The following is a 20,034-nucleotide window of genomic DNA, read 5'->3' as shown; positions in this document are numbered from 1 at the left end:
CTTTGTCATCTCAATGTAGGGAAAATGGTGCCATTAATTCTGTCAATCACCCAGTTTAGACCAGTCCCCAGTCTCTCTCTCTCTTACACACACACTTCTCAGTAAAGTGGGATGATGAACACAGCACGCATATGTGTGTGAGGCTTGTTATTGTGACTTGAAATGCTCCAATGAGAACATAAGTTCCCTTCTTAATGAGAAAAAGCCCTGTATCTCCTTTCCCATTAAGAGCATGGCCAGATGCTTGCTCGAGGACTTCCAGCTCTGGACAGCACATGGGACAGCAGGATCTCAAATATAAATGCCAGCGTCCAGATTAGGCCATGTCTCACACTAGCACTGTAGTGAAATATTTATATTCAGGGAAAGTTTGATGTTTCTCTGGATTAGGCAGCTGCCTTAGTAGCTGTATCCAGGTGGAATTATCCACTGAAGCAAAGGTAAGACCTTGGAATTTTTGTGAAAGGCAAAACTTTAAGTTGTCCATGTGGGAATAATCATATGTGTCACATGATGCTGTCATTTTAAATGAAGGCTCCAGAACACAGTTTCAAAGCAGAATCCTGAAAACCTGGCTTATGATAGTCTGATGTGAATGAATGCAAAACGTCATCAACCCTGGAAATAGAGATTATAAATTAACCAACGCGTGTTGTTGGCAGGAGGGAGGGTGGGTGTGGGTTTGGGTCTGTGTCTGACAACAGTGTGCTGCCTACCACAGCTATCACTCCCCCAAAAAACCCATCTCTCGCTTGGACGAAATTTGATGGATGGTATGACTGCGAGATGTTGTCATCTACCAATTGGCATCTCTGTGAGTGGATAATAGGTTTGAAAGGAGTTTTGTATCCTAACTTATTTTTATATGACACAGCACTATTCATAACATGGTTTGTCACTTTTAGTCAAAACAAATCTACATCATCAAGTCGAGATAGTGCCCTATATTTATTCGTCTCCTGGCAGCACAGTGTCCAATTTGCTCTCCTCAATCTTGTCTTAACTAGATGAATGATGACACACTTATTTTTGGTTTAGAATATTGCACTTGGGCCTCAGTTTAATTATAATGAGATATATTTCCTAAAAAGAGATAATAGTGTCATACACAATTATTTGCACCCTATATACACCAAGATGTCATCAGTGTAAACCGCTACTTATTACCTGAATATGTCTCAGAGCACATAATTGACAAATGACTGGAATTATAGATGGAGTGTTCGCCAAGCCATGCGGCATCACCAGATATTCAAAGTCGCTATGGAGAAGATGGAGAAGAAGTTGTTATGAACTCCTCAGGTTGATTTTAGTGAAAATTCTAGCTCCATGCAATTGTTTCTGTGCAATTCACACCAAAGGCAGGGCGTAATGACGTTCCTTTGTCACCTGATTTAGTCTTTGTTAATGTACAGAGTCCTCCATCTCTTTTTCTCCATGTAGACGTGTCAGTCTCTTTAATGGACAAAGAGTAGATGTGAGTGTCCCCCTGGCAGAAGGTCTATGGCACAATGTTAAGGCCAATGTGGTGGGAGTTTGGTGATGTCTTGCTTGCTGTAAACCTCCGCCAGCTCATGGTATTCAGTGCACATACTCTCCTCTCCTTTGCCTTACTTACTTGCTGGCATTTCTAGGGAAGTGGAACTGCACTGGGTCTGGAGACAATGAAAAGCTCTCTGCACAATGAGGTGCTATCTATAGGACTGTAGTTAAGGCTGCCAAGACCAGCACTAGAAGAGATTGAGTCGAGACCAAGATTTAAGGGGGTTGAGGTCGAGTCAAGATCGAGTCCAAATGAAAGCAAGACTGAGTCAAGATAGAGACTGAAAATTTTTACTGAAAATTAACATTAGGTCTATCACTCTCAGTCGAGACCAAGACTATATTTGGCGAGATGCCCAAGAGCAATGCCCAAGACCATGACAAGTAGAAATACAAATAAATCTGAGACGAGTCGAAGTCAATACAGAAAACAACTTGAGACCAGACTCTCTCAATCTAAGACTGAGTATTACAGTAATAATAATATTAATAATTAAGATTCAAGTCTCATCCACATAGAGCTTTATCTTGGCTTTGTGAGGTTTCAGCTGTGTTACATGAGCATGGATCAGAATTAAGCCTCTTGCTCAGAGTTAGGTTTCTGTGCTATTGGAGAGAGACACGGAATAATGAGATCTTGGAGTCTAGACGGATAGCTTGTCACTCTGTTATGCTTGCATTCTCTGTCATTGTCACCGAGTTACTACTCCCACGCATCGGCTTGCTATATATGTCTTTATCTGGTGTTGCAGATTGGCCTCGTTTTGATAGTGACGTTCACTTTTCAGGCCACAAAGCATTTGCAAGTCAAATATTTACTGCATTGATTATTTCTGGATTTTGTTATTTCTGTAATGATACTGCCAATATTTTATCCCAGAAAAACATGCAATTCTTCCTCTGGTTCCTCTGAATCATGCCATCGAAGTGAATCATAAAGAGTTGCACTTAAAAAACCAGTTTATTCCCAAGTCTCATCCTTGCATTAGTGGATCATCTCACCTGGATACTGTAGATCTGCACCTATAAACTGCTGCTGTTATCATAAAGACTGTCTTGTTTGCATCCCAGGAATCTTATTCACAATCTGCTGATATTGAACCTTTCAACACATTAAGTACCATTTGTCTTAAATAGTCTATACCTGTATATCCGACTATCCGGTATCACCCAGAAGAGAACGGGTTCCCTTCTGAGTCTGGTTCCTCTCCAGGTTTCTTCCTTGTCATGTCAGGAAGTTTTTTTCCTCAACACCGACACCACTGGCTTGCTCATTAAGGATCTATATCTACACCTGAATTTCTGTAAAGCTGCTTTATGACACTGTCTATTGTTATTCGATTGTTGAATCGATTGCATTTATCAGGGAGCATTCGATGTTATGTATCGATGTCCTGTAATAATGAACCATCACTGGTGATGTCAGCTGTCGGCTGTGTATTTGTGATGCATGATTTCTGGTGTTAGCTAGCTTCTGCTGTCCATCAGAGCCTCAGCAGCAGCTCCTGTCACACTGCTGTCAAAGATGCTATCATTACAATGGCTGTGTCTCTTGCTGTCCAACCTGAAAGTGCACTGGAAATCATGACAAGTGCCATATGTTCTGTGGACACAGAGACAAAATAATTTACTCGAATGCATTAGTGAGCTAGAGGCTTATGCCATCTGTTACCATCTTTATTTCTGTCCTCTTTCTCCTTGTCATTTATATGTATGTCTGCTAAAAGCAGAGAAATTCTCTACCTTCCCTAGGTTCTGGGTTGCATAGTCATAGGGCTACAATGTCATAAATTGCAGAATGTTTACTGTTTAGTGCATTATTGTGAACATCAAGAACATCCAGCGCATTCATAAAATCCCACAACATGCTTCAGGAAGAACAAAGGTTTGGTTACATGCCAACCTCCAGACAACCAAATACGCTAGTGGTTTTACTAAGAGGCTACAGATGGTTGCGTCTTTCACCTGAGCAAAATGGCACACGTTGTCCGCTTTTGTACGTTCATCTGGGACATTTCTATCTCAAAGTGAAAAATATATATGGCAGTGTTTCTGCAAATCTATTCACTTCGCACCAGTGAAGCCTAAAAGTCAGTTGGAGGGCCGAGCTTATATGCGCAAATTAGTACTACCAGTGGGCAGGTGTTAACTTTGCAACAGCCAGCCAGTTTCCACTGGTGAAGACAAAATTATATTATTTATTAAGTCAAAGTCTAAATAATAAATAAGTTAAATGATCTAAATTATGCCTGAGTAAATCAGAACCTTCATTTGCTGTGCCATATGAAGATGTGCACATTAAGCACCTCTAATGGACTGTGGAGTGACGATGGCAAACATTTGTGGTGGCTTTTATCTGATAGAATGACGCTGTACCACCATAGTAAGAGCAAACACTGTAGCATACACAATTTCTTCCTTGAATCATGGCTATCCTTATTCTCCAATGTACGAGACACAGCGCTGTATAGTATAGCCAGAAAAGAAAGTGGAAAAATCCTGAACACAAGCCTCCCAAACGTGGGTCATATGAGCTTTGGATGATTCCAGTGGGACTGCTCAATCCCAGAGTGCTTCGTGCCATGCTTGAGTGCCTACAGCTTTCTCTGTGTGCACGTATTGTGCTAGTTTGACCTACCATGACCCTGATAAGTCAGTGCAACGTGATCGCAGGGACTGAAAGGGGCCCGAATCGGGGTTTATGTGCCGTCCAAAAAGCTGTGCAGGATCAGACGAGGAAAGATTATATCAAGGCATAGCAGGTTCTGCCGGGACCTCAATCCCTTTACTTGTGCCGTTGCCAGCTGGCTCAGTGGACCGAGGCAGCTCTTATAGGCAGCACAGCAGGTTCTTTCTGTATATGTGTGTGTGTGTGTGTGTGGTGTGTGTAAGGAAGAATTCTAAGACTTATATTATTTATGTCAAATATAGTTATTTATAGTAATTAGTCAGTGATACAGGTAGAGAGATACCATATAGAGAGAGTAGGTCTCATTATTCTTGCTAACAAAAAGCCATCCATTCCTTTAACTGTAATGTAATCAGTTATATGACTCATTGAAAGATAGTCTAACTCACAGAATTGACTAAACGTGAGCTTTTGTTTTGGTTTTTGTTTCTATCTCCGCTCTTGTCCTGTCACTGGTCTGTTCCCTAATGTGGGCACCTGTTCCTATGCTCCTATGCGTGTTGTTTGTTAGCGACCATCTAGCTAGCTAACACGAGTGATCATGAGTTTATAAGGCATTTACTTTCTCGAAACAGCGAACTGTACAGTCAGCGATATAGATTTAACCAACTAATGTGTCTATGTTGCTGGAGCTAAAGTAAATACTATTATAAGCTCTTTTAAAGTAGTGAAGTGATATTTTATTTACTGTTGATGGTGTGAGTGGCCATGTTGACATGACATCATATGCTGAACTCGGGGTTGAGGGCAAGTTGAGGGGGCGGTTTAGTTGGTTTTTCTTAATTGGAGGTTGGGAATTGTTGAACACAGCATTAGTTTAGTTTTTATACCCTCCTGTTCGTAGAGTTTACTCTGCATTACTGAGCCTTTATTTCCTCTTCCATGCAAATTCCATGCACCTACTCTTTCATTCTGATTAAAGATTGTCCTGTTGTGACATTATCTTCACGTTTATTGACCCTTGCTATCAGTTTGTGACAACAATTATTGGTTTGCCCTTAATTTAAAAAATGCTGAGTTTACGCAATTGCATCCTGCTTCATCAGCCTACACGCTACAAGCACATCCCAAATTATTTTATTCTACTTATAAAACTGCAATTTGTCAATTATGATTTTCCATTCCTTAATTAGTGACATGTCATACTTTTTATCCATTTATCGTTACATTTAATGTTGTAGAATATCCACAAAGTTCCTGTTATCACTTACTTGCTTATAGCAGCTATAAACAGTCGTTCTCTCACCAGTCTCTCTTTTTCTCTCTCTTTTTGGCCTTTATTAGACGGATTAAGTAAGACTTCATGACGTGATTTTGTTTTGGTTTTTGTTTCTATCTCCGTCTTCGTCCTACAACTGGGCTGTTCCCTAATGTGTGCACCTGTTCCGAGTCCTGATCCATTGTCTTGTCGTGAAATCTCTGTTATAGAAAATGAATTCTCACTTTCTTTTAATCACAATTGAGAATATAACAGTGCTGTAGTGTCAACGCACATAACAGTCTACAGTCTCAGTAGAAGTGAAAGCTCATTAATGAAGACTGAAGGAATTAAGGATATCTGTTTACATCCCTTTTTTGTTAAAAATAGTCTGACGTCCTCTGATTAGCTTTCACAATGCATAACTGAATCCAATGGTGTTTTACATGGCCTTTCATTTAAAAAGCAATACGCTTATGACATCTCCGAGGGCAAAAGGTTAATTGCAATGTCGCATAATGGCACATAATTAATGCTAAACTGTGAAAAATAGGCTGTTCAAGAAAGTACATGGTCGAATGATAATTAGATACGTGTGCTGTCGACATCAAGGTCATTAGGCTGCATGTGGCCAACAAATGCTTAATTAACCCGGAATCAAAATCGCTAATGTTCATTAGCTGTGTTGCCATGCTGAAACCAATCCATTAGGACCCTATATTAGATGTCATTATCATTTATAATGCATTTGTGTTGTCACGGCAAAGCGTCTCATGAATAAGCTACGCTCATCTGTGCCAGAGATTTATTATTGCCGCATTCCCACTGCTGCATAAAACTCACAAAAAAATGTATATTTTGATGTGCAAAAGAGTAAACAGGGCTATTAGTCAGATTTCACTTTTTCACATTTTTTTTTATTGATAATAGGTTATTCATGTAAATCTGCTCTACAAATTAAAGAAACAAAAGACTATTTACATGAAATATTGTTCAAGTCCTGACGACAGCATTGTATGAGCACCTGTGTTGAGATCCTTCCATAATGAGATGAGTATACGTGACCAGGAGAACATTTTCCAGAGAGAAGTTTGGTAAGAGATTTGGTAACGGTTTTCGATAAAAGATTTTCTAGAAGATGTCTATGCGAGATAAACAAGCCTTGAACTCTAAGCTCAGGTGGCTGTTGCTAAGAGACCATCTAACATTTTAAATCTGAGTCCTTCATTATTACCAACTTAAACACTCTTTTCAGCTGTTGAACAACCTGGGATAATGGTGGCATGCTAAACCAATGGATCCCAAATCATATTCATATTCTTTTTTTTTCTTTTTTTTTTTCCCCAGACTCTAAAATGTAATTAAATTCATCAGGTGATTTAAGCTTTGGGTACAATGAAGCCACGGAGGGCAAGGGCAACATCTCCACTAAGTGGACCCCCTGATTAACCCAGGATATGTATCAAATTGCATGGATTTAACACAGTATAGGCTCAATAGAATGAATCCCTTCACAGCATGAGGCAACCTCATCGGCCTTCGTCCTCGGTGAGATCGCAGATCGAATAGCGCATACAGTGGGATGTGTACGGCAAGTCGCAGATGGAGGAAAGAGGAGAGGAGGAAAAGCATGAAGCTTGGGAATGAGAACCTGGCAAAGTGGGTAGGAATAGGAATAGGAATATCTGAGAGAAGAAGAAGGGAGAGGGTGAGAAAGAGGGAAAGAGAGAGTCTTAATCCCATCAGCACAAGCCTGTGGATGAGAAGGAGAAGGTCAATGCAGTGATTTATTTATTTTTTTTATTTATTTATTGTATGTAGTTTTTAGGGTAAGGAATGTAAGTCTGGAATTGAAATAAAGTATAAAATAATATCATAAATACATATTAAATATGGAATAAAACACATTGGGGGGAATGTTGTTACAGGAAAATAATGAACAATGGCCTGATACAAAGCAGAGTTACTGTTACCACATCGAAGTTGAGTATTTTCCTATAACTGCAAGTCCTGAAGTGTTTTATTCCTCTTATACCACAATATTTTGCCAATTATTGCTTTTTCTATTTATTAAAGAACATCAAATTGTACTTTTTATCGAATTACAGTTACGTTTAATATTGTGGAACTTCTAAGAATTAAGTTAGATTTATCTTCATCAGCCTCTTTGTTTTGTCTCTACACTTACACTTTTATTTCTGACACTGGAGACTCCTTCCATAAATGTTGGATAAACATCTCTAAGCTTCACCATGTCAATGATTATACCTTTTTTAATTGCAAAATACCATTTTTTTTAATAATTTATTTATTAGTCTTAGATTATGTGGAGCGTCCTTCATACAAGTCCCTGTGAATTACCTGTTACCATAGAAACGATAATGTATTTGAATGGGTACATTAATATGAACCTGGAACTACTGTCAGAGCTGCTTCTGACCAATCAGATTCAAGAACTCAACTTCGCTGTGGTAACAGATGGTGTATGTGACAAGAATGAAAAGGGCTGAATGGATAGCATTTGTACAACTATTTTATCTCTTATAATCTTACTCCAGATGTTGGTGGTGAGTTTATAGATGGTGCCATTACTTACATCATTTTTCACTGTAATCATCAGTGTTCAGTGGAAGAATTTATATGAATGGAAGATTTTTAATAGAATGTTTTTCCACTTATAGCATTACATTTTTCAGGACAGAAATTAATCATACTCAAACGCCTGCATCTGGGTGACATTATTTCATACGTATTTCTGTACTTTTGTAAACAAATGGCTGAAGTGTGGTAGCATAGTCTTTTCAAATAGCTAAACGCTTGTAGTGTTGCTCAGGGAATCATCTATACCCCTAGAACAACGCTGCTACTAATGCTATACCATCACACTACAACACGTGAGACCTGGAAGTTCATTATCCTTGCATTCAAACACTTCGTGTGATACCATAAAGTCCTGACATTTAAATAAGCATGAGATTAGTGCATTATATTAGCATTCAAATACATTTGTAGCCTAGAGTTTTTTTCTCACTGGCACACATGAAGCATGGTTATGAAATACATGTTGTTTATGTCACAGTAACGAAGCATATCATTTACAACTCAAACTCTGATCCATAGTGTGACATGATAATCTTACTCAGGTTACCTTCACACTCGAATGCCTGAAGCATGGTGGTGTAACTGTGTCCCAGCCAGGACTGGTAAGTTCCCATCACCCTCATCAGCTTCAGAGTCGAGTCACTGAACATGACGTCAGGCTGTCCGTACGCCACCGAGCTAAAGAGCGAGAAACCCTGCGTGGCATTGGCGAACGCATTCTGGACGAAAGGGCACAAATCAGGCATTGAGTAAAAAATGCTGAGCAAAGGAACGCGGTCAAAATAAATAACAATAAATAATAAATCAATTCTATATGAATTATAAGAAGTGGATTTTGACATGTGCTGCACTTTCTTACAACGGCTAGTTAGGTTCTAAAGTAATGTCAATATTTATGCATGGAAAGTTACACATATTCAGAGTCAGGTTACGCAGCTGCTTATGCAAAATACCTAGCCTATGTGAAGTTCACGCTTCCGAGGTTGCCAGATTTTCCTTCAGTAGAAATGTCCAAGATGGGGTTTCTCATTAGTGTCTAGACCACCATCTTTAAACGCGCATGAAAAAAATCAGGGATAGAAAATGCAGACTAAAGGAGGAAATAGTGTTTTGTCAAATATAATATGATACAAAATTTAAGCATGAGACAAGCAAAAATAAAAAAGACTAATATGATGATGATATTAATGTGAATGAGAAGATGGTGAGCATCAAAATAAACATCTAATAGCAGTTTAGTATATTGTTTTGTCCAGTATATTAGTATATAGTACTAGTCGTAATTACTTGGACATGAATGAAAATACAGTTCATCACAGGGCTGCCTGCTTATTTCTTGAATCAATGTCAAATTTATGTCATTTGAATTATTTAAACCCTGTACACATCTGTTATCAGCTTTCGACAGGAGATGATTGTGTCTTTCATCACTTGGTGTGTAATGGACCGTGATTTTTTTTTTTTTTTTTTGCATTAGAGCATTAAAGATAACTACAAGCATTTAATTCTCCTTCTCTGAAGGCATCTGAAATTATTCCATGGAAGAATACCAGTACTTTTCCTCTCACTGACTGAGAGTGTGTGCCAGCTGGCACAAAGCACTGACCTGAACACGTTCCAGGAACTTGTAAACGCGGCATTTATCCTCCAGGCGCACCACCACGGCGTTGGCGGGCACCACGGCCAGGTGGCATCGCGCGTGTTCAGAGGGAGGCGCTTCACCTCCATCTGGGCACAGTAGCTTCAGGTCCTCCATCTCTATGTCCAGAGCCCATGATTCCTGGTTCTTACCTTACACATAGATCATCAGGTCTTAAAATTTGGATCATCAGATCTTAAAACCCACAAACAAAATTTATGTGTCCTATTTGAGGTATATCCTGTAAAGCAACCTGGGTGTGAGACAAGACACTATGCTCACACTGGAGACTCCTTCCATCAGCTCCATAAACATCTCCTTGGAGAAACTTCATATCAACAATATGTTTTTTGTCTCTTAAATAAAAACATGTGTTTTTTTTTTTTTTATATATTATTAGGCTTAGTTCTGGTGAATGATTGTTACTATAGTAACTATAACATATTAGAACAAGCACATTATTATAAATATTAAAATATAAATGATTTGAATAACAGCCAGAATTACAGTCTGCTGCTGTTTTAAAAAAAAAAAAAAAAAAAAAAAAGCAACACCTTCTGTCCAATCAGATTGAAGAAGTCAACAGTGCTGTGGTTTAAACATTATTATTAGTTACTATTCCCAGAAGAGGCTCCTTCCAGAGCTTGAAATATGTTGATTATGATTTGCATGACAAATCTCCCTTGTAAATGCTGAAGATCCATGCGACTGAGATCGCCGATCTGCTCCAAAACATGAGTCAGATCAGAATTCACAGCATGGATGATGCTTGAAATAGGCAGGCATGGTTTAGCGAGGCTCATTAGCGAGACACCTGGACTCATTTTTCTCAGCACCAAGAGCTACAATGTTATAAAATACTGCCCCCTGCTGGTTCACATCAGGTTGAAGGTTGAATTTTGGGGTGGTTCACGGGGCGTATTCCTGGTGCTGTCACGTATTCAGGACATATCCCAAGTAATAAAGTCTTCTACTCATTCTACTAAGCTTAAAAGATTGACAGTGTACACAGATAAACAAAAAAACACACTACTGTCACCATAATTGCACTTAGGTATAGATTAATAACAGCTAGCATGCTAAACACTCAGATTAGCCTGACGTGGATGTTAAACAGACCATTATTCCATGATTCCATGACTGGGACGCCATTTTGTGTCCATTACAGGTTATGAACAATGTGCATGTTAGTCCTAAAACATTCACTCAACCCTGTTACCTGAACACATTCACCCCTAGGAACTATTTGGAATATTCCAAAAGTCACATGATCAACAGGACGTTGCATCATCCACATTTCCTGAAGATCATGAGAAGAAGAAAAGGAAGTTCTGGCATTTTTCTTCTGTATTTTCAATGATATTGTGATGAACCCCATTACTCAAATTATAGACTTAGTAAAATTATTAATAAATAATAATAAAATAAATTAAGTAAATCATTAGAAAGTCTTTAACGCCTTTAGCATGGATGCTAGTTAATTACGTGCTTAAAAAACTCTCCCTATTACTCATTTAAGAACAAAATGCAGCCATTTTCAGCAGTTAACACATTTTTTTGAAGGGTTAAAGGAATGTTTTCTTGGATTCGATATTGAAAACAATTTTTTTTGTGTTTTGAAAGTTACAAAGGCTAACTAGCGCCCCAATCATGGAATATATTCCACATAACAAAGACAGACTAGACACAAAAATAATGACGATCAAGAGTGATTTGTCTTAAATCGGATCAATAGAAACACTAATCAGACATACGTTTTTTTGCATTTGGATCAAAAAGAAGGGTTAAACAAATCAGCATACCATTGAGGTTGTCAAAGACAGTGGTGTGTTTCACAAAGGCCACGTCTCCGAGGTTCTCGGCCACGCATCTGCAAGTTACAGAACACTAAGCGACGCAAAGTTTATTCTTCCATGTCAATTAGTGGTGTAACAGGTAACATGGTTTTAAAATACCTCTCACCATCATCACTTCTTTTTCCAGTCACATATTCAGGACATTTTGATCCTTGCAAATCACACAAACAGAAACACACAGTGTACCTGAGAGCTCCTGCTTCCCCGTAGTGCCGTTCCCGAGGGTTGTTGGCACAGATGTGCCGGTCGTTCTCATCACCTATGCAGGCCTCGCAAAGGTTTCTGGGATTGTTGCCTTTGGGGTCATGCTCCGGGTCTTTTGCCCCTGGGACACAGCTATAGCCGAAGAAATCTCCCACCGCTATGGGAGAAGGAGTGTTAAAGTCACTTAACACACACACACACACACACAGTTGTAACTCTAGCTTTGTAGTGTATTTAATCTGACTCGTGTGATAGTGAAGCTCAGTAATGCTACACCTACACCTAATCCTAATCCTAACTCTCTTTCAGTTTTTCAAATCTTTTTTGCCAATAAAGAGACGAAAACATTCCTTTACACACACACACACTACATATACATATATATATATATATATATATATATATATATATATATATATATATATATATATATATATATATGAACAGTATATTGTGTGTATACTTTGATAATTAAATGTAGAAGCTTGAAAAGTTCTACAGTAGTGAAATTCAAATTTCAAATATCTTATAATTTGAAAATCAACCTTCTATAACTTTCTGAAACGTTTTCTACTAATATATTTGAGTTATTTGTCTTATTTGGGATTATTTTTCAGCTACTAGGTAAAGAAACAGTAGCTCACTTTGGGTATCATACTGAGTTAGTTTTGTATTAGAAAACATATATTCCTTACTGTATCGTACATAAAAATGTACAAAAAGTATACAAAAACAAGCTACACGAACAAACAGCAATTTAGGTCAGTTATTTTTCAGATTTTTTTTTTTTTTTTGATAACTTGTATCCATAACATGTCTGTACTTTCTTAAACACATCTTTTTTTCTAGCAATAAAAGTATCAAAACCCAACAGAGAAACATTTATTTCACAGTTTTTGTCCACCGCATTATATGAAACGTAGCAACTCTGAACAAGCTCCGCCCACTTCATAACTACATCATATTATATATATATATATATATATATTCTTGCTTCTTGGTTTATGTGTCATTATGATTTACAATGTCAATTTCTTTTATAAACCCTACAAACCATGACAACCTGAGAGGAAACACATGCAGTCACGTTTGTTTTAAACTAATTTTCCTCAGAATCATTTTCCGAACCAAAAATCTCAGTTTCTAGATGACCTCCAACCATCCATGAAATGTTCATTCCTGTTCATAATTAGAAGTTAATTACAGAAGGATTTCCTGAAATGTTAATTATTGTCAGATTTATAGTTTTATAATAACAGTTGTTTAAAATATCATTTTCAGTATAAGATTTTATACTGAAAATGATATTTTAAACAACTGTTCTTATAAAATTGCATGGAAATTTCTTGATTAAACAATAAACGCATTATTTTAGAACAAACTTTTCTTTTTTTTTTTATTAACTATGCAAATTTATGCGTATGTAATTACAGGAAGCCTCACTTGATTAAATAAATGTAAAATATAAAAAATTCTTGTAAGAATATCAGCCATCAGGAAGAGAATGAATAATGAGATTTTTTTTTTTTTTTTTTTTTTTTGTTTAATTGACCTGCAGTGTTTAATGTTCTGCCACTCACCATGAGGGAAGTTGCACTGCTCGTCCACGCTGATCTGCGACGTGTTGACCAGGAAGCCGATCGGCACCGTCCAGCCCACGGTGGTGCGGATTCCCGGGTGGCACGAACTGCGCTCGTGCATCTCCAGCAGGGACAGGTCGCCCGAGGACCTGCGCGCCAACGCCACCACGTAGTAATTAATGCCATCTGAGGGACAGCGAGAGGAACAAGCAGCCGTCGTACAGACACTCAGAAGCAACGTTAAAGGCATCAAACTGAGTTTCAAGTCAAACTTCTGTATTAAAAGCTAAATATTAAAAATGAAGAATTTCATCAAGAATGAAAAGCTAATAGAATTTTGTCCAATTTATTTAAAAAGTAAAAGTATAAAAGTAACAAAGTTTATTATATAGATTGATCGTTCATCACTTTTGTGATATCATTTTAATAAAATGTATGATATAAAAAAATAAATATGATATGCAGATAAATTTATTCTGATACAGAGACTTTTGTTATTATCATAATACTGATACTGAATATTAAACAGCAATACAATAAAAAAAAAACATGTATTGGCTTCCAGTTTGTCAGTTCACTTAGATTTTCAGACTCTGTTATACAGCTGAGTGCAAAAGTTTGCATTGCCCATGTTTTTTTTTTGGAGAGTGTGAGTTTATTTCACAATTTAGATACAAATCTGTAATTTCAGTTTAGAAACAAATCAATTATATTTTTAAAAAAAACGTGTGTTGGTTTTCAATAATTGATCATTTAAAAACAAAACTGGCAATTCACCCAGATTTCTGAACCCTGCTATAAAGCTGAGTACAAAAGTTTGCATCATGGTTATTAAATTTAAAGAAAAGAAAAAGAGAGACAGAGAGACAGAGAGAGAGAGAGAGAGAGAGAGAGAGAGAGAGAGAGAGAGACAGAGAGAACATAGCTCTATTTTACAATTTAGCTATAAAATCATCTTTTTGTGACAAAGAAATAAATAATCTAGAAATACACAAAACAATAAAACATAAAATAAACCAGCTATGATTGATAAATAGATAGATAGATAGATAGATAGATAGATAGATAGATAGATAGATAGATAGATAGATAAATCCAAAACTTAAGGTAAAATCAACCAAAAAAATATTTTGAACCTCCCGACCTCCAGACTTTATTTGAAGAGAACCATTAGAACAGATATGTAAGGAAAAATGTTGGATAGAAGCTCAAAAAGCTGTACAGAGGATAGAAAATTAGTTATATATATAATATATAGTAAGTTAGTTAGTTATACATAGTTATTTAATGTGAGGTGAGGAACTACAAGATCTTGGAGAACATTTATCACCTTCAGAAAGGGGGATGCTAACTTTTGAAATCTGAGTTTTTCCTTATTAATATGTGAACACTATTTTGTTACTTGTGATAGTGAAGAATAACGAACGCAACACTCAAAAAAAGATTTTGTTAAATTTGTCCTAGAGGTGCACAAACTTTTGCACTTGCCTATATGTATGTATGTATGTATGCTGTAATAAATATGAAACAGTGCTAACCTATTCCGTTGTGTGATTCTCCTACCGCGACGTCTAACCCGTAACAAATGCCGGCGGTGTAGATCTCGTCAGGAAACATGGAGGCAGCGTCGGCTGTGCCGTTCTGTTTAAAGGCATCAAAAAAAAATAAAAAGCAGCGTTTAATTTCCGTCATGTTGTTGACATGTTGTTCCGTCACTTTAATGACAAAGCTGAAAAAAATGGATTCAGCATTTATTATGATGTGAAAATTACTTTCATTCACACTTCACACAGTTGATTACTTGTTTTTTAGACATTCCACAACATTGCAAGCAACAATAAATGGATAAAAAAAACAGCACAATGTTATTAAATCAGCTAAAAAAAATTATCACAATCATTGACAAATTTCTGTGGTGTCTAAGAGGAATTAAATACTTTAGGACATGCTGTTACAGGAAAATAATCAAGAGTAAGTCTGCCTCGTACCAGGTCACATCACACCACCACGTCCTTAATCGTTTTCCTACAACAGCAAAATAACCTTTCAGTTTCCCACCTTAATCCTCTGCATGCAGTCTGTAGCACTGTGACCCCGCACACACTGCAGCTTCCCGCGGATGTTCCGTAACGCGATGTTTCCGGCCAGATCCAAACACTTCTGCTCCTCTATCTCGGAAATTGCGCACCAAGTGACTGTGTAAAAAGAAGCCAAGCAGCTTTACACTCATATAAGAGTGAAGAGAAATCTACTCCCAAGCCTTAGGACAAAAAAAAACTTGCCATATTCAAATACAAATATAATTTCCTATTATGTAAGCAATTTCTGGTGCATACTTGCCATATTGGATGTTAAAGCACACAGTAAATTGCCAGTTTTGGACAGAAATATAAACCTAGAAGCTCTCATTATGTCATTATGAACTAGTCAGTTAGTCGTACTGAATGTAAATACAATCATAAAAGTTCCTTTTCCATTAAACGTACAGTTAAGCTTGAGAGTTTATTTCTCAGGGACAGTCTTGCACTTTCTCACTCTTACATAAAACATTTATCACTGCTCTTTTTATTCTACGTATTTCATACTTAACTTTGATTCGATTGAATCGTTGTTCTATTTTCTATTATTTTCTCTCTTCTCACGTCTCTTATTGAAATATTTGTTCGTTTTAGTTGTAAAGCCTCTGAAATGGCCTTGGATGAAAGTTTGCCTTGCTTTCCTCTACCTTCGCTTACCTTGCCTTACTTAGTAAATAATACTCTGTGAGGACTTTTCACATTTCACATCTTTTTTCTTTTATCGCAGCACTTCGTATATTTGATACGAAACGGACTTACTGTAGAGTTACTGCAAAGTGGATAGTAGCTACGATGTAATTTCATACTTCTCCATATTGGATTTTTACGCATTTAGTGGAGGTAAATTATGTAAAAACTGCTGGTCTTGCAATTAATTACTGAGAATGTAGTAGATAATAATGAAGTTCTTAGTAAATAATGCTCTGTGTATACTTTCCAAGCTGAATATGTAAAAAAAAAATATATATATATATATAATATAAAAACGCAAGGGATTCTACAACACATAATGAATAACCAAACTACTTCCATAACAGAGTACATGAGTAAAGGTAAAATGTGTAATTATAATGTTATATAAATATCCAAAATTCATCTGAAAGAAAATAAAAATAGTCACGATCCACTTTTGCAGCACTTTATACTTCCCATACTGTAAAATATAGTATATAAGTATTAAGTAATTTCTGGTACATGGTATACATTGCATATTGGATTTTGTTCATTTATGTGAAAACTTCAAGGTTTTGAACAACAGTGCTTAAAGCCACAATACACTCGTTACTGAATTTAATAGATATAAATGTAGTACTTAGTAAATAATACTTAGTGCATACTTTACAAGTTGAATATTTAAGTAAACAATAAGCAACATGAAAAAATGCCAGGTATAGTTCAATCCTCAGAAGTAACATAAAAGTAGTAAGTACTACTAAACTGAACTGAAAAACTAAAACTGAATTATTCAATATAATTATTCAACAGTCAAGCAAAAGTAAATAATGATATTTTCTCTCTTTTTTTGCAGCACTTTGTACTTACCATATTGTAAAATCTAGTATTTACTAGGTAAGTAATTTCATACTTTTCCATATTGGATTTCAAAGCACATAGTAAATGTATATTATATGAGAGCAATGCAGTAATTACTGAGAATTTACAAGCTAATAATGTAGTACTTAGTGCATACTATGCAAGTTGAATATCTAAGTAAAAAAATAAGTAATATGAAAAATATTAGGTATAATTCAACATAAAGGTAATAATCTGTTTCTGTAGTAGAGTATGTAAGTAAAGTTGTAAAAATGTGTGATTATAACTTTATATTATTATTCAGCATTCGAAAGAAACTGCTAGTCTTTTTTTCATAACTGTATAATTACCTTAACGTAAAATATTAAGGTATTAGGATAGAACTTACCGTGTAAATCATTTCTGGTACATATTCTACATTAGATTTTGATAATTTGGCTGAAAACTGCAAGGTTTTGGACAACAGCATTTGGAGCCTCAATGCAATAACTACTGAATTTAATAGATAATAGATACTAGATAATGTAGTACTAATTAAATAATACTTGGTGAAAACTTTTTATGTTGAATATCTAAGTGAAATATTTTTAAACAGTAGTGAGAACGGCCAAACTGCTTCTGTGAGTAAAGGGATTTTAGTGTTATATAATTATTAAACTTTCGTGCAAAAGAAAATGATGGTAGTCATTATTAATTTTGCAGCACTTTATACTCTGAAATATAGTATTCTAGTATGTTTCTGGTTCATGCTGTTTGGTAATTTGTGTAAAAACTGCAAGGTTTTAGAGCCACAATGCAGTTTTTTATTAAATTACTGAGAATTTAATATGTAATAATGTAATACTTAGTAAATGATGCTTTAAAAAAAAGAACAACAACAAATATGAAAAAAATTCCAGGGAATAATGCTTCAAAGTAAGATAAGTGTGCTAAGTGTAACCAAACTGCTTCTATAAGGGAGTACGTAAGTAAAGTTAAAATGAGTTATTGTAATATATTATATAATTATTCAATATTCATCTGGAAGAAAATAAAGATAATGTCTAAATACGGCTCTCATGAGACGCTAATCTCTAGTAATGGATCGTCTCTAATACTTGTACGGGTGTGTAAACTGGTTTGCGTGTAAATCTATTGAAGATGGAAATCAAAACAGTGATTTAATTTGACAAGAATCTGAGGCTGAAGATGGCTCACAGACAGTTAAAGATCGGAAAGACTTCGCCTGCTCTTCTTCCTGTCCGGTTTCGGTGAGTCCGCGCCCACTGGAGCCTCAGATTCATGTTCTTGGCTGACAGGACTGAACCGCGATGTGGTTTTCTCCTGTTGTAGCTCATCCGCCTCAAAATTCAATGTGTTGTCTGTGTCTGAGATGCTTTTCTGCTCATCACGGTTGTAAAGAGTGGTTATTTGAGTTACTGTAGCCTTCCTGTCAGAGCGAAGCAGTCTGGCCATTCTCTCATCAGCATGTAAGAACTTCCTTGTACCACATACTTATCCAATAAGGTCCAAGTAATTGTTGCTTTCTAGCACTTATACGTCCACACCTATAGGTTCCAACTTACATAACAGATGCTATGTAACAGATTAAATAGTTGTGTAGTTACCATACTCTAAAATAAAGCACTAGCAGTTATTTTATCTACGAGTATGGACATTCTGGTGCCATATCTTCCCCATACAATCAGAGAAAGTGACATGCGCACTTATTTGCACTGATTTATTGAATACTCACTGCTTTGGATGGTGGCCCCACTGACCATTGCAACCAGGAGAAAAGCCAAAACCAAGCGTCCTGCTGTTTGCTCCATCTTGCCTTCGAGCAGAAGAGTCTCTCAAATGCTCGCAGAAGTATTGTGGGAAGTAACATAGCTTTTTTTTTTTTTTCAGAGAGAGAGAGAAAGAGAGAAAGCTCTGAAGGCTCACATTGCCACTTTCTCCCAGCACCCAGAAAGCTGAAGCAGGAGCTGGACAAGAGGCGAGCTGTTCCATTAGCTAACATTGGGTGGTCATTTTCCACTTAGCGGTCTAGTGTTTCTCTTTCGATCCTCTGAGAGCCGATGGCATGCAGCATTTTTGCACACTTCACCTCCCCCGGTCAGGTCATAGCAGGGGTTATAATTAAGCTAGGCACAATGGCTTTTTGTGGATGGTCACTAAAGCCTTCTGGGGATTAAAAGTCTGGCTCAGGAGCGAGCCAGGTTTGATTGAGATTACCGATAGAGAGGAGAGGCACAGCAGATTCTTTTGTCCATGCAACAAGACTGCTTGAAGAGGCATGTAGGCCACTCGATACCAGATCTACTTCCTAATTCCCTTGTTGCCTACCCTATAATCAATGGGTTATTAAAAGAGGCACGAGTCGTAGGAGATTGCATTTTTGGGGGGGCTGACCACTGAGAAACAGAGGGGGTTATATTATATTATATTATATTATATTACATTATATTGTATTATATTATACCTTCGACAGTGCACCACATTTTCCCAAATACATTTCCGAATAAATCAGAACTCTGGAGAATGTGTGCAGTTTTTTTTGCCATACTTTACCCTGGTCAACTTTTTTTTTTATTTAGCTAGCATGTAGCGCAACTGACTCCATCAGCGCCAATGATAAACCACTCACATGTGAAACATAAAGCAGCTAGCGATATGACAGCTCTAATTTCAGGACAACTTAGTTCCAGACTTATTATTATTAATGCCTTGCGATGTTAGTGCGACCTCTGCTACACTAGCTGCACGTTTATTTCATCAAATGATCAAAGCGTTCTATCTAAATTATGCTAATAAAGACATGCAGCAGAACATTTAGCTGTAATTACACAATGCAGATTAAAACAGAACAAATACGTGTTTTTCTACACTTTAAACATTCTATGTTCGTATTGTTGGGCCCTATACTGTGTATAGATACGCATTGTTTCTGCAAAGTAAGAAATATAAGGAGTTTATACACTGATTATGTATTAAAGAAACGAAAAGAAGAAGAAGAAGGAATGAATCAGAAACAAGACCAAGAATTAGAAGAAATTTTTCAAGAAGAAAAAATAAGAAGAAAATAAACGAAAGAAAAGAAGAAGAAGAATAACCATCAGACAAAAAAAGATT

At 36.7% G+C, this 20,034-nt stretch overlaps 1 protein-coding gene across 1 annotated transcript; it reads right to left on the bottom strand.

The window, feature by feature from the left end:
• Positions 1–6,324: 6,324 nt before the first annotated feature.
• otomp (otolith matrix protein) lies at positions 6,325–18,941 on the bottom strand. The gene is made up of 9 exons (XM_026937072.3): positions 18,656–18,941; positions 15,368–15,504; positions 14,848–14,950; positions 13,310–13,495; positions 11,712–11,886; positions 11,472–11,539; positions 9,637–9,821; positions 8,578–8,749; positions 6,325–7,182 (listed from the first exon to the last, which is right to left on the bottom strand). The coding sequence occupies exons 1-9, from the start codon at positions 18,729–18,731 to the stop codon at positions 7,172–7,174; spliced, it is 1,113 nt and encodes a 370-aa protein (XP_026792873.3). The 5' UTR covers positions 18,732–18,941; the 3' UTR covers positions 6,325–7,171.
• Positions 18,942–20,034: the final 1,093 nt, after the last annotated feature.

The sequence above is a fragment of the Pangasianodon hypophthalmus genome, chromosome 4 (assembly GCF_027358585.1).
Source record: "Pangasianodon hypophthalmus isolate fPanHyp1 chromosome 4, fPanHyp1.pri, whole genome shotgun sequence".
In the NCBI taxonomy this organism is placed as follows: Eukaryota; Metazoa; Chordata; class Actinopteri; order Siluriformes; family Pangasiidae; genus Pangasianodon; species Pangasianodon hypophthalmus.
The sequence above is the reverse complement of the archived record's forward strand: the minus strand, read 5'-3'. Positions and strand labels throughout refer to the sequence as shown.